Below are 14,997 nucleotides of genomic sequence, written 5' to 3'. Positions count from 1 at the left end.
ACCATGCTCCTACAAAGCATCTTAAAAATAACATTTTTCCAGAGACAAATTTACCCACTTTTAAGCTTCCAAATGGAAAACACAAAACTCAGCTCAAAAATAGTCAAAGATGTGTTTGTTACCTGTTATGGTCAATGAAGGACAAGAGACATAGACATGAGAGGTGTTATGTTCAGGATATTTTATTCAAAATTAACAGGGATCTCATTGGTCTGAGAGTCTATAAAATCACACCTAATGGTTTGGCCTTGGCTCACCAGTTCAGTAAATATTTATTAAATATTTTCTTTATGTTAAATAACTTTAGATATCTATTTTAATCATCCTCCGGAATTAATGAGCCTGTAGCAACCGTTCACGGGTCTTCAGCTGTTTAGCAAACCTTCATAGACTTTGTTCTGAAGGGCTCCCCATGGCAGCAAACAAGGGAAAGAGTCACTGTCTCGACCTCTCAGAGACCAGAACAGCATCTGGGGCTTGCTAGAAGTCAAGGCGGACTGACTGCTCCTAAGAAGCAAACATGGGCATCTCGCTAAAGCCGGGAATTCACCCATTAGTTGTTCTCTGGTACTTTGGGAGGCACCAAGATTTAAGTTTCCTGCTCAGGGCCTCCCCCCACTCTTCTTGGGCATCAGCCTGACTTCTCAGGTCTGCTTCTGTCCCCACAGGAGTTTCTGAAGGAAGGGACACTGATGAAAGTAACAGGGAAAAGCAGACGGCCCCGGCACCTGTTCCTGGTAAGTACCTGGTGCCCAGCCAAGCCCCAGGACTGTCAAATTTTGTGAAATTTTCTTGGGTCATTATTCAAAGGCAACTGGAGTGGGGGGTGGGGGGCCTAGAACAGAGCTGAATATTTAGGCTGAAGTTCATTCTACAGAGCTGAGCTTTCCAGAGGTCTGAGGGCTTAACCATTGCCAACCACAGTCCTTCCCTCATTTATTATTTGAGCGATTTTAAATGGAATGTTGCCAAAATTTAATTGCCTGTGTCCCCATTTCAAACATCCTAACACTGGGAAATTCTTACACTGGAGATAGCTGTTCAACCGCCTTATCTAACACGTGCAAAAGCTGAGATCTAGAAGGGGGAGTTTCCTGGGCCAGATCTCTCAGCAGGTTGGTGGCAGAGGCCCAGAAGGGAACAAGGGTTGTGACCCCAGTCTAGCACTTTCTCCACTGTGCACAAGACAGAGTACAGTGTAACATTTCTGATGATTTGCAGCCACAGTCTGGAATACCAGGGAATGTCCAGGCCTGTTGCATGGTAACATCAACCTCTGTGGCTGTTGAGCTACAAGCAATAATTTTCCCCAATCCTATGGCCCAAAATTGTTTTGCTTTTTAAGTTCTTCTACCTGCTGGGTGTAATTTTCTCTGTTCTTCATGATTTTAACTTTCATTTTTTGTTACTGTCAGTCAAGGCTGCCCTTAAGAGCCTCTTATACTTTGTTAGGATTGTGTGAGAAGTAATAATAAACAGGCTGTAAGTGTCTAAGAACTCTGTTTCAGATATTTACTGAGCACCTCCTATGTGCTGGGCACTGGAAACAAAGAGATAAAGTCTCATGCTGTGCCGTCAACCTTCGGTGTCTAGTGTAACTACCGAGTTAAGAGCATGACATGGACAGAACCTCAGGTCTATGGGAGCAAAGAGGGAGGTCAACGAGAGTCAGGGAATAAAAAGATGGACAATAGCGTCAGCAGCACTGATGTTTGTTATATGTTCACTGGTGCTACACACTGTGCTAAGCATATGTTTCCTGGAGAAATGGTACCTAGTTAAGCCCAGAAGGAAGGGTAAGAAGTCTCTCCTTCCCCCCTCCCTTTCTCCCCATTTTTCTGTCTCTCTTCCCTCCCTCATGTTCCCTCCAGCATCTAGTTGGCTTCATCGTGGCCTTTCCCTCACTCATCTCCGTGCTGGGCCTGGGTCTGTCATATCCCCTCATTATTATTAGGCCATAGCTCCTGCTGAATCTGGGTCCCCTTCTTTGCTCTGTCTTAGCATAGGACCTTCATAAATATCACCTAGAGAGAGAGATGGGAGGAGGATACACAGGTTCCTGAACCAGGAAGAGCCGTGATAAACACACTTAAGAATTTTTCTTCCTCATAGGTACCAGTTTCATAAAGTAATTGTAACTGTAGAACAAAGTCAGGGCCTCTTCCCACCAATGCAATGCACAGGGGTTTCAGTAATGCTACAGAGTGGTTCCCACCATGACCCCAAGCGATAGGTGGGGTTCCGCACTGGTGGCTCATTATTGTGAGAGATTCCCCTTTACTCCTCCATGAAGGATTCCTCTCCCTGCCTCCAAATCAAGCTATAAAATACCTGCTTTGAAGAAGAGAACTGTGGGCAATCAGGAGGCAGCCTGGTTCTGACCACACATAAAACCCCAGGGTGCTAATGGCAGTTGCCATGGCAGCAGGTGCCTGAGGGGCAGCCGCAAAAAGGCAGGGACTGTTCTGATGAGTGACACAAGCCAGTTCCCCAGGGTGGGCAGGCTTGTGAGCAAGGCTCTGTGCCCAGGTTTGGTCACTGTCCCCAGATGGGGCAAGAACTCAACTGCGTGGCCACCCCCCACACACCACACCTGAACACACTGGAGGCACATTCATTTGCTGATGACCCTGACTCTGCCACTTACAAGCTTTGTGCCTGTGAGCAGGTTGTCTAAGCTGTCTGTGAAATGAGGATGGTAATAATGGTGCCTGCCTGATGGGATTGTTGGAGGCATGAATTGAGATCAGGGTGCTTGGCCCAGGAGCTGGCACAGAGTGAGCGTCCAGTAGGACAGTAGCTCTTGTCATTATTAGAAGGGCAGAGCTGAAAGGGTCTTTGAAGGTTCCTCTGATCTGGGGGTCAGCCTGACACCTGTTTTTGTTAATAAAGGTCTATGGGAACACAGTCTCATGCATCTGTTAGTGGATTGTCTGTGAATGCTTTTGGGCACAATGACTGAGTTGAATAGTTGTGACAGAAACTGTATGACCTGCAAAGACTTAAATATTTACTATCTAGCCCTTTATTAAAAGTTTTCTGGCTCCTGGTCTACTCCAACTCTGGTTAGAGACAGTCAGGTCCAGAGAGAGGAAGGGTTTGCCTGAGTCCACCCAGCGGCTCTGTGTCCAAGCCAGGTGTCCCACACTGCTCTTGTTGGCATATTGGGATGTTGGGATCCTAAGAGCTGGAGGCAGGAAGCCTCATCTATTCTTTTCCCTCCCTCAGCAGACTCTCTACAGGGAGAGGAAGTGCTAATCCTGAGTTCTTGCTCTGTTTCAGCCCCTTAGATGCCTTGTCCTGTTCAGTCCTTGCAACACCCCTAGTTTACACTGGCTCCTACATACAGTGGGCTCACTGGGGCCATTCTCTGTCTCGGCATCTGTAATATGGTAGGGGCAGCAATGACCCCTTCTTTGCAGGGAGGAAGCTGGGGCTCAGAGAGAGAGAAATGGCCTGTCCACAGTCACACAGCTGCTACAGAGCAGAGTGAAGATTGACGTGTCTTTTCAAACTGTAAACCTTGTAGCTAAACAGATACGCTTTCCCCTAAGGAGGTGAGGGGACTTGCACTATGTTCCTTCTGGTCTGCCTTGCATGGGGGCAAGGAGCTTCAATTGTTCAGTTAGCAAATATTAATTGAGTACCTACTGTGGTCACTGGAGGTACACCAGTGACCAGGACCCACCAGCTTTCTATGCTCAAGGAGCTTCCTCCCTCCCTCTCTCTCTTCCTTCCTTGACTATACTTTACGGAGTCTTCATTTACAGAGTAAAAATGCATCAATCTTAAGTGTATATATCTGCCTATTGACTAATGTGTATCATTGTGTAACCACCCTCTGGATCAAGATACAGAATACTTCTTTTTTTTTTTTTTTTAATGTTTATTTATTTTTGAAGGAGAGAGAAACAGAGTGTGAGCTGGGGAGGGGCAGAGAGAGAGGGAGACACAGAATCCCAACCAGGCTCCAGGCTCTGAGCTGTCAGCACAGAGCCCAATGTGGGGCTTGAACCCACGAACCGTGAGATCACGACCCAAGCCAAAGTCGACACTTAACCGACTGAGCCATCCAGGCGCCCCAAGATACAGAATATTTCTTGAATGTTCCCCTGTGCCTCTTAGCACTCACTTCCTCCACCCCCTGTTCAGGCAACCACTGGCCTAATTTCCATCACTACAGGTTAGCTTTTCCTGATCTGGCACTTCATATAAATGTTATGAAGCAGTGTATCCTCCTCTGTGTCTGGCTTCTTTCACTTGGCATGTCTTCGAAATTCATCCATGCTGTCGTGTGTACCATCAGTTCCTTTTGGTTGCTACGTAGTACTCCACAGTGCCACCTGGTTCTTTGATGCAGTCACCTGTTGAGTAGACATTTGGGTCGTTTCCACTATTTTGCTCTTATGAATAAAGCCTCTGTGAACATTCCTGCATTTGACTTTTTGTGGACATCTACATTTATTTCCTCTTTAAGTTTCTACCTAGGAGTGGAATTTCAGGGAAAGGGCTCACATTTTAGCTCAGAGTGGTTCTGCTCTCCTGTGGGGGGGGTCACTGGGGAATGCAGGATGCCTCTGCTCCCCAGAGGTCAGTTATCCTCCAGGACACACCCTACGTTGCCTTCTGGGGTCAAGACACATCTGATGGGATTTCCTTCTCCCCAGATGAGCGATGTGCTCCTATACACGTATCCCCAGAAAGATGGGAAGTACCGGCTGAAGAACACGTTGTCAGTGGCCAGCATGAAGGTAAATGCTTGGTGTTGGGTGGGTAGAGGGAGACCCCAGGGGAGGAGAGATAGCATCCCCGCTTCTAGGAGCCCACATACCAGTGGGACCAGTGGGAAGAGGCAGCCCCGAGGAAACAGTGTTATATTGTGGGTTACAGCAGGAGAGGGGAGAGGGTAGGAGGACTACCTGGAGGAGGGGCGCTGAGTCCCTTATGGTAGATAATATTTGGACAGATGGGGAAGAGGAAAAGGCATCCTAAAAAAAGGGCAATTCATAAGGAAACCCTTGGAGGGAGGAAACAAAGTGGGGGTATGGCAAAGTTTTTTAAATTGTGATAAAATATACATAACATAAAATGTACCTGTTAACCATTTTTAAGCATACAGTTTAGCGGCATTACGCACATTCACACTGTTGTGCAACCGTCACTACCATTCATTTCTAGAACTTTTTTATCATCCCTAGATGAAACTCTCCCCATTGAACACTAACTCCCTATTCCTCCAGCCCCCTACCCCTGGCACCCACCATCCTACTTTCTGTCTCTAGGAATTTGCTCTAGATAATTCACATGAGTAGAATCCTACAGTATTTGTCTTTTTGTGACTGGCCCATTTCAGCACAGTGTCCTCAAGGTGAGTTCATGTTGCAGCCTGTGTCAGAATTTCCTTACTTTTTTATGGTTTAATGATATTCCGTTGTACATATAGACCATTTTTGTTTCTCCATTCATCCATAGATGGACACTTGAGTTGCTTCCACCTTTTGGCTATTGTGAATAATGCTGCTATGAACATGGTATACAGGGATCTCTTTGAGACCCCGCTTTCAATCCTTTTAGGTGCATACCCACTTTCTTAGGGGTGGATGGGTGCCTACAGACCACACAGTTGGAGCCGGCACTCCCCTCTCCACACACACACACACACACACACACACACACACACACACAGCCTGTACCATCAAACAAAAGTTTACCCTTTGCAGATGAGGAAACTCAGGCTCAGAGAGGGACAGTGGTAGGACCAAGAGAAGAATCCAGTCTATGGTTGCCCCTCCCTGCCCCTGCCCTGAGGGGCTGCTTTGGTTTTCCAGGTCAGCCGCCCTGTGATGGAGAAAGTGCCCTATGCCCTAAAGATTGAGACTTCCCAGTCCTGCCTGACTCTATCTGCCAGGTATGGGGAAGTGGGTAGAGGGAGGGTCTGGGGGATAGGGACACAGGATTTTATAGGTGTTAAAGTTTGGAATAACAAGCTAAATGAGTCATTTCTATTTTGGTATTATTTTGGGTCTAAGGACTTATTTTCTAGAGCCTCTTCTTTTAAATACAATAATAACAATATCTCATGTTTGTAAAAGTCTATGGATTATTGATTGGGTCTTTACAGTAATACAAGTAAAGAAGTTAAGGTGAACAAAAAATGCATTGTGCACCTTAGTTCATAAAGTGGTCAGCTTTTAGGCTTTCATGCCCAGAGATTGAGAGAAAAACATAATGAGTGAGCATTCATCATCTGCCTTTCCCTGGTTTGGGGGTGTGGCCTTTTTCTCAGAAGGGTCTGTGTTTTCTCCAGGCCTTCAGGCTGCCCAGGGACCCTGCCTCACTCACTATGGGCAGCAAAAGAGCTTCCCCCTCCCTCTTTCAGGGCAAGGCCAGCTCCAGCTCTCTGGGCTCAGAAACCAGGGAGGTGTGGCTTCTGCTGGGGCCACTGTGGGCACTGTGGGGGCTGAGACAGGGTCACCAAGGCATGGGTGTCTCCCCTCACAGCTGATATGTGACCCTGGCAGGAGGCAGCAATGCCCTCTGTGTGGGGTAGTGCACATCCGTTCTCATGCAGATGCATTTGCTCATTTAGCATTTATTAGCCACTCCTCAGTGCCAGGCCCTGTGCTGAGGACACAAGATTTAAACCTTGATGTGCTCAGGGAGAAGCTCACATTAAGGGTGGGAGAGTTGTGTACCAGTTACAACGTAGAGCATAACTGCAGTAATAATTAAGTGTTGATGACACGAGTAGCATGCACTGGGCACCTGCCCGGTCTCAGGCACCTCCTCTGACCCCATCGCCACCCTACCCACCCCCCTACCCCCTGTCCCTCCCTCCCAGGCCAAAGGGATGCCTTATCCTGGCTTTCCTGGGGCAGACCACACACTTACGCAAGGTGGGAGCGACACCTAGTGGGTCCTGGGAGAATTTCCACCACTCTGCCTCGGGGCAGAGCTCAAAGCTCAGGCAACCCTGAAGGGCAGGGTGTGGAGTGGGAATTTGGCAAGTCATCTTGTTGGGGAGGGGGTGTCTGGGAAGCTATGTGGGAAAATGAGGAGGAAGATGGAGAGATGAGGATGTTGATATTTTCCAACTTCACCTAGCCATCCCCTCCCCATGTACATAGCCCTCTGCACCCTGTCCCCAGTCCCTCCTCAAGTGTGGGACTCTACGTCTCCCTAGTGCCCCTTGCTTTTGCATGGTGCTTTGCCATTAACAAAGTCCACCCATGTCCCACATGTCATTTCTTTACACAACAGTACTGGGAGTTAGAGGGATAGTGTTGACAGTGCCATTTACAGGTAAAGAAGTAGGCCCAGAGGACAGCTAGCATGCCCTGGCCACCCTTCTAGTAGATGGAGGTGCTGATTTACGATCCTAGGCTGATCTGGCAGGTGGCCAGTGCTCGGTGGGATTTCAGACACTGACAGGCACAGCCAGGGGAAATGTGGGGGGACTTGATCTACACTGAGAAGCAGAGGCAGAGCCGCCGTGCACACCTGCATGCCTTGTTCACGCCAGCTTGTGTCCACAGCTCCTGTGCTGAGCGAGATGAATGGCACAGCTGTCTGAGTAGAGCCCTCCCTGAGGATTACAAGGCCCAGGCTCTGGCTGCCTTTCACCACAGCGTGGAGGTGAGTGGAGGGCCCTGAGACCCACCTGATGCCAGTCTCCCAGCCCTGGGTTTCCCTGGGCACCCATACACCCAGGAGGACTCTCAGCTCCTTCCATCACACCCCTTCTCCTTCCCTTCCCACCACACTTCCCCACAGCCAGGCAGTCACTGTGCAGCCCAAATACAGCACTTCCCATTGGCTCTGTTTCTGACCCAAGGTTAGGATCCTGGAAGCCACCGTGCGGTGGAGGGGGTTGTAGAATTAGGATCTACCTTACACGTACACATCCTGCACAGGAAAGAGGGCACCCATCTAGCTATCTCCTGACCACAATGCTCACCCGATTCCTTTGTTCCAGATACGGGAGAGGCTGGGGGTCAGCTTGGGGGAGAGGCCCCCCACCCTGGTGCCTGTCACACATGTTATGATGTGCATGAACTGTGGCTGTGACTTCTCCCTCACCCTGAGGCGTCATCACTGCCACGCCTGTGGCAAGGTGAGTCACCTCACCTGGGTGAGTGTGTACATAGAGTCGTGTGGGGTTGGCTGTCAGGGATATCCAGCAGCTACTGAGTGTCAGGCCCAGGGAAGGGTGTTTTCACACCAATCCTGCGAGGTAGAGATTGTTAATACCCATTTTACTGATAGTCTCAAACCAGGGCTCCAAATCCCATTTCACTATACCACCGTACTCCCAAAAGACAACCATAGCACACGTGGTTATTGTCCCAGGAGAAAACGTATCACGTCCTGGTTAAGGACTCATCAGAAAAACTGATAAAAACACTTGCACAGAAACTCTGTACCTTCACAATGGAAAAGCAGGGGGATCCGACACAGTTCTGTGCTCAGAATATGGGGTCCCTGGAGAGGTGGGGTGGGGGGGGTTGGCAGAGGGGAGGGGATGCTGGCCCTCTGCACATGCAGAGGGTGAGAACCATTCCAATGTGTGTCCCCAACTGGGTCTGCAGATCGTGTGCCGGAATTGTTCGAGAAACAAGTACCCCCTGAAGTACCTCAAGGACCGGATGGCCAAGGTCTGTGATGGCTGCTATGGGGAGCTGAAGAAGAGGGGCGGGGATGTCCCAGGCATGATGAGAGGTAACCTGGGGACACCATCTCCATTCTTCCAGGTGGCCCACGTGGCTTCTCGCCGGCCCGTGGTTGGTGCCTGAAACCACTTTTCTGGGGAGGCTCAGAACAAAAGCAGTCCTGAAGGAAGAAAGAGGGGTTTAAACCATACCTGGGGGACCATTTCCCAAAATAGTGGTTCCACAATAAATCAATAGGCACTGCCAGAGGAAGCGTTCTGCAGGCAGCTAAGCTTGGGAAACGCTGGGTCAGTGCATCTCTGTGAAGGGGACGGTAGGCGTGGTGACTCATGGTTACTTTGCCATAGCGGCCCTCTTTTTGAAAATGTTCTGTAGGCCTGTGTTCTATGGGACTTTTTCAGGATAAGGATTGTAAGACGGATAGCAGAGGAGTTGTGGATCAGGGAAGGGCTGAGGGCTCTTTGATTGAGAAAGGAACCTGGGGAAGCTGTGCTAGCCCTTGAGAGACTGTGCTCAGGGTCCAGGCTTTGTCCAAGCAGGGTCAGGCCAGAGGGACAGCAAGTGTATGCTGGACCTAAAACCAAAGATTTCTCCTCTCTGGAGCCCCCCGAGGCCATCACAGAGGACAGCCCAGGTGAAGAAGGGATAGCCAGCACCCAGAAAAAGCCTTCCTTCTTGGCTCCCATGGCCTTTGTGTCAGTAGATAGAGTGTGCCTGTTCTTCTGGTCACACCTAACCCCCATCATGAAGCTGATTTCCATCGCAGGAGGGACCAGGAGCTCTAATTTTACAGGAATTGGCATTCCAAAGCAAGATGCATGCCTGTCTGCATGGACACTCACCTCCATTCCTCTATGACTTGTCTTGGTTACAGAGCGGCCCGTGAGCATGAGCTTTCCCCTGTCCTCCCCACGCTTCTCGAGCAGTGCCTTCTCATCCGTCTTCCACAGCATCAACCCCTCAACCTTCAAGAAGCAGAAGAAAGTTCCTTCAGCCCTGACTGAGGTAAGGCAGGTAGACTGCCTGTGTGGGAGGCAAGGGATTTAGAAGGTTCATGGCCTTCCTCGGACAGGGTCAGAACCTGCCCCAGGCTGACTGAACTTTACAGGACAAAGAGAATTCCTAACATGAGACATTCTAGCTACAAGGAGTAACTCACCACTAACAGGGCCTGTCTTCTGGGCGTGACTGAGAACATGTCTGATTGGTGGCAGAAGTCAGGACCCCAAATGGTTGTGGATGGTGCTAGAAGCCTTTCCCATTCCTCTCTCCCCTTCTCCCCTCCAAGTGTTTCTTTTTTTCTCCTTACTTTCTTTCCTGTTGCATAGCCTGGACCAGGTCAGGTCCCCAGCAGTGGTGCACAGATCACTGGGGCTCTTGCACAGATCACTGGTACTCTTCTGACTAAAACAGCTACAATCCTGACTTCGCCCTCCCCGGCAGGCCCTTGGAACTGTGCCATCCACTCAGCCTGTGGGTCCCAAATTGCCTCAGGTGCTGAGCCTCCTGGAGGGTGTGGGACTCTGTGCAGGAAACCTCAGCATTGGTTAAACTCAAGTCCGCTCTGTAAGGAGGGCCAGATTCTATGTTTATATTCTGATCACAACCACAAACAAATGTGTGCCCGTGGAATATACAAGCTGTCAAAAGAGCATGATCAGCTGTTTCCAAGTTTTTGCATTAATATTCATTATTGAGTAGCTGGTGGCAAGGGTTTTAAGAAGTGTTAGGGTTTGAAATATTTAAAGAGGTACTGTTCTATTCATTAACTTAATACCTTTGCATATTAAAAATCTTGGGAATAACACATACGTGGTAAAAAAATTTTTTTTCAGAACACAAAGGAGTACCTGATGAAACGTATGTTTTTCTCTCCCTCCCTGAACTCCTCCAGTCCCACCACCCCCAGAAGTAACCATGAAGTTTCTTATGGATCCTTCCAGAAATTTTAATGCATATACATAATAAAGATGCACATTCATAGATCCTCTTTTTTTTTTTTTTACCCGAAATACAACAAATTGTACCACCACCCCCAGAAGTAACCATGAAGTTTCTTATGGATCCTTCCAGAAATTTTAATGCATATACATAATAAAGATGCACATTCATAGATCCTCTTTTTTTTTTTTACCCGAAATACAACAAATTGTACTAAATCTTCTGTACATTTTCACACTTCATTTCTCTTAACTATCATTCCACATTTGCTGACACATACAGATCTCACATGTTTTACATCGGATGACTGTAAGTCATCCCTTTCCAGTAATTAGAAAAGATCACCTCTCACTCCTTCTGTGGTGGCTCACAGAACCCGAGTGTTCCACGGGCACAGAGTTTGAGAACCACTGCTCTTAGCCTTCCAGAGTCGAGCAGCTCTGATGCTGGTGCCCCAGCCAGCCCTTTGGTAATTTTTGCTTGAAGTGACAACCTTTGTATTATCCAGCAAAGATTACACTTAGTGGGATTTGCAGCAGCCCCAGGAGAAATGTGCCCCACCCTACCCCCCACTGCCCTGTCCCCTTCCCCCAGGAGCACCATCTCCACAGCAAGCCCTACTCCCCATGAGAAAGTCTGCAGAAATGCTGCCTCCTGAGCATCTGCCAGAAAGGGAGGTTGCAGAATCGGTTTCTTCCAATGTGTTCTGTCCACTCTGCCTTTCCTCACTCTATGAGCTGCCCCAGCAGGGCAAGTGCCGGGAGAGAAAGCTCGTGTCTGGTTCTAGGAGTCCTGGAACCTGTGGCGGAGACAGGCTCCTTTCCTGGTACTTCTCAAAACAGCCCAGGCTGGTGGTGGCCTCCTTTCCCTTCAGTAAAGTTCATCGACCTTCAGAGTACTTGCCAAGAGATCCAAGTTCCTATCTTCTCTTCAGCTAAGTAGGGATTTGACCTTTGGTAGATACCTCCATGCCTCCAGGCCCATCTGTAAAATGGGAAAGTCAGATTAAATTATTTCCAAACCTGGCCTTCTTCTCCAATAGTAAGATTGGTATTTATGAGCAGTTCCTGTAGGCCAGGCACTATACCTGTCAGGCACCTGTCTTGTGTCATTTAATCCCAGTTTTAATAACAGGGAAACTGAGACTTCAAAGAAGTAATTGCCCACATTGCCCATCAAATAACTGGGAGAACCTGGACTGGAGCCCCAGACTGGTATTACTCTACACCTGTGTTCTGAACCTCCACATAAAGACTGTGCAACAGACAAGTACTGCTTCTAATAACAACAGGAGTTAACATTCCCCATTAGGCAGACCTTTTAAGTAAACATTGAAAAGAGGATCCATCTTTAAGATCCATCCTCTTATCCTTTTAGTATAAGAGATAAGCTTAAAAGTATAAGAATCAATGTTTTGAACATGTATGTGTGGAGTTTTTTAAAGTTTTTCTTTAAATTCCAGTTTACAGCATAATATTAGTTTCAGGTATACAATAATAGTGATTCAGTACTTACATACAACACCTGGGGCTCCTCATGACCAGTGCCCTCCTAATCTCCATCACCTATCTCCCCTATTCCTCTACCCACCTCCCCTCCAGTAACCATCAGTTTGTTCTATGTAGTTAAGAGTCTGGGGGCGCCTGGGTGGCGCAGTCGGTTAAGCGTCCGACTTCAGCCAGGTCACGATCTCGCGGTCCGTGAGTTCGAGCCCCACGTCAGGCTCTGGGCTGATGGCTCGGAGCCTGGAGCCTGTTTCGGATTCTGTGTCTCCCTCTCTCTCTGCCCCTCCCCCGTTCATGCTCTGTCTCTCTCTGTCCCAAAAATAAATTTAAAAAAAAAAAAAAAAAAAAAAAGAGTCTGTTTCTTGGTTTGTCTCGTTTCCCCCTTTGCTCATTTGTTTTGTTTCTTAAATTCCACATATGAATGAAATCGTACGGTATTTGTCTTTCTCTGACTTATTTCACTTAGGATGATACTCTCTAGCTCCATCTGTGTTGTTGCAAATGGCAAGATTTCGTTCTTTTTCATGGCTAATATTCCATTGTATGTGTATACCACTTCTTTATCCACTCCTCTAGTGTGATTGATAGATGGTAGGATAGTTCTATTTTTAACTTTTTGAGGAACCTCCATTCTGTTTTCCAGAGTGGCTGTACCAGTTTTCATTCCCACCAACAGTACACAAGGGTCCCCCTTTCTTCACATCCTTGCCAACACCTGTTGTTTCTTGTGTTGTTGATTTTAGCCATTCTGACAGGTGTGTGATGTTATGTCATTGTGGTTTTGTTTTGAATTTCCCTGATGGTAAGTGATAATGAACATCTTTTCACATGTTCGTTGGCCACATGTATGTCTTCCTTGGAGAAATGTCTGTTCAAGTTTTCTGCCCATTTTTTAATTGGGTTATTTGTTTTCTGGGTGTTGATTTGTATACATTCTTTATATATTTTGAATACTAACCCTTTATTGGATATGTCATTTACAATATCTTCTCCCATTCAGTAGGTTGTATTTTAGTTTTATTGATTGTTTCCTTTGCTGTGCAGAAGCTTCTTATTTTGAAATAACTCCAATAGTTTATTTTTGCTGTTGTTTCCCTTGCCTCAGGAGACATACCTAGAAAGAAGTTGCTATGGCCAATGTCCAAGAAATTACTGCCTATGTTCTCCTCTAGGATTTTGATGGTTTCCTGTCTCACATTTAGGTCTTTTATCCATTTTGAATTTATTTTTGTGTGTGGTGTAAGAAAGTGATCCAGTTTCAGTCTTTTGCATGTTGCCATCCAGTTTTCCCAACACTATTTGCTGACAGAAACAGTCTTTGTCCTGTTGGATATTCTTTCCTGCTTTGTCAAAGATTAATTGACCATATAGTTGTGGGCTCATTTCTGGGGTTTCTATTCTGTTACATTGATCTATGTTGTCTGTTTTTGTGCCGGTACCATACTTTTTTGATGACTACAGCTTTGTAATATAACTCAAAGTCTGGAATTGCAATGCCTCCAGCTTTGCTTTTCCTTTTCAAGATTGCTTTGGCTATTTGGGGACTTTTGTGGTTCCATACAAATTTTAGGATTGTTTGTTCTAAGTCTGTGATATTTTGATAGGGATTGCATGAAATGTGTAGATTGCTTTGGGTAGTATAGACATTTTAGCAATATTTATTCTTCCAATCCATGAGTATGGAATGTCTTTCCATTTCTTTGTGTCTTCTTCAATTTTTTTATCATTATTCTATAGTTTTCAGAGTACAGGTCTTTAATCCCTTTTGTTAGGTTTATTCCTAGGTATCTTATTATTTTTGATGCAATAGTAAACTGTAAATGAGATTCTTTAATTTCTCATGCAACAGATTTCTATACAATGATTTTGTGTCCTGCAATTTTACTGAATTTATTTTATCACTTCTAGCAGGTATTTGGTGGAGTCTTTTGGGTTTTCTATGTATAGTATCATGTCATCTGCAAATAGTGTAAGTTTTATTTCTTCCTTGCCAATTTGGATACCTTTTTTTTTGTAAGTAATCTCTACACCCAACATGGATCTTGAACTCATGACCCCGAGATTGAGTCACATGGTCCACTGACTGAACCAGCCAGGCACCCCAGTTGGGATCCCTTTTATTTCTTTTTGTTATCTGATTGCTATGGCTAGGACTTCTAGTACTATGTTGCATAGAAGTAGTGAGAGTGGACATCCCTGTCTTGTTCCTGACCACAAAGGAAAAGCTCTCAGTTTACCCTATTTAGGATGACACTAGATGTGTGTTTTTCATGTGGCCTTTGTCAAGGCATGTTTCCTCTAAACCTACTGTGTTGAGGGTTTTTATCATGAAAAGATGTACTTTGTCAAATGCTTTTTCCACATCTATTGAACTAATCATATGGTTCTTGTTCTTTTATTTTGTTAATGTGATGTATTGTGTTGATTGATTTGCAAATGTTGAACTACCCTTAAAACATAGGAATAAATCCCACTTGATTGTGGTGAATGATTTTTTTAATATATTGTTGGATTCGGTTTGCTAGTATTTTGTTGAGGATTTTTGCATCTATATTCACCAGAGATATTTGGCCTGTAGTTTTCTCTTTTGGTGGTGTCTTTACCTGGTTTTGATGTCAGGGTAATGCTGGCCTCATAAAATGAATTTGGGAATTTTCCTTCCTTTTCTGTTTTTTGGACTAGTTTGACAAGAATAGGTATTAACTCTTATAAGAATCAGTTTTAGAGGGAAGAACCTTTCCCTCAAATATCTGCAGTTTCATGTTTTGGGGGCTTGGGAACTGGGGAGAGGGAGCCAAGAATCTGCAACACCACTTGGGACAGCACTCCCGAAGGCTGTTTTTGACTCTTGTGTTTCCTGGGTGCATTCAGTAAATCCTGTC

At 46.3% G+C, this 14,997-nt stretch overlaps 1 protein-coding gene and 1 long non-coding RNA gene across 3 annotated transcripts in view; one reads left to right on the top strand and one right to left on the bottom strand.

The window, feature by feature from the left end:
• FGD5 (FYVE, RhoGEF and PH domain containing 5) overlaps positions 1 to 14,997 on the top strand; it is a 120,959-nt gene that overhangs the window by 100,671 nt on the left and 5,291 nt on the right. For both annotated transcript variants that reach the window (XM_030307468.1, XM_030307467.1), the window contains exons 12-18: positions 669 to 737; positions 4,668 to 4,751; positions 5,829 to 5,908; positions 7,536 to 7,635; positions 7,976 to 8,113; positions 8,589 to 8,718; positions 9,544 to 9,674. In XM_030307468.1, coding sequence (XP_030163328.1) covers positions 669 to 737; positions 4,668 to 4,751; positions 5,829 to 5,908; positions 7,536 to 7,635; positions 7,976 to 8,113; positions 8,589 to 8,718; positions 9,544 to 9,674 — 732 coding nt within the window. The remainder of the gene's footprint in view (positions 1 to 668; positions 738 to 4,667; positions 4,752 to 5,828; positions 5,909 to 7,535; positions 7,636 to 7,975; positions 8,114 to 8,588; positions 8,719 to 9,543; positions 9,675 to 14,997) is intronic.
• Positions 4,061 to 9,694, bottom strand: LOC115508586. Its single transcript, XR_003967045.1, has 3 exons — positions 9,512 to 9,694; positions 8,634 to 8,829; positions 4,061 to 4,364 (listed from the first exon to the last, which is right to left on the bottom strand). It is a non-coding gene; the product is annotated as an uncharacterized LOC115508586 (long non-coding RNA).

Source organism: Lynx canadensis, chromosome A2 (assembly GCF_007474595.2).
Source record: "Lynx canadensis isolate LIC74 chromosome A2, mLynCan4.pri.v2, whole genome shotgun sequence".
Classification (NCBI taxonomy): domain Eukaryota; kingdom Metazoa; phylum Chordata; class Mammalia; order Carnivora; family Felidae; genus Lynx; species Lynx canadensis.
This window is presented reverse-complemented; position numbering and strand designations above follow the sequence as displayed.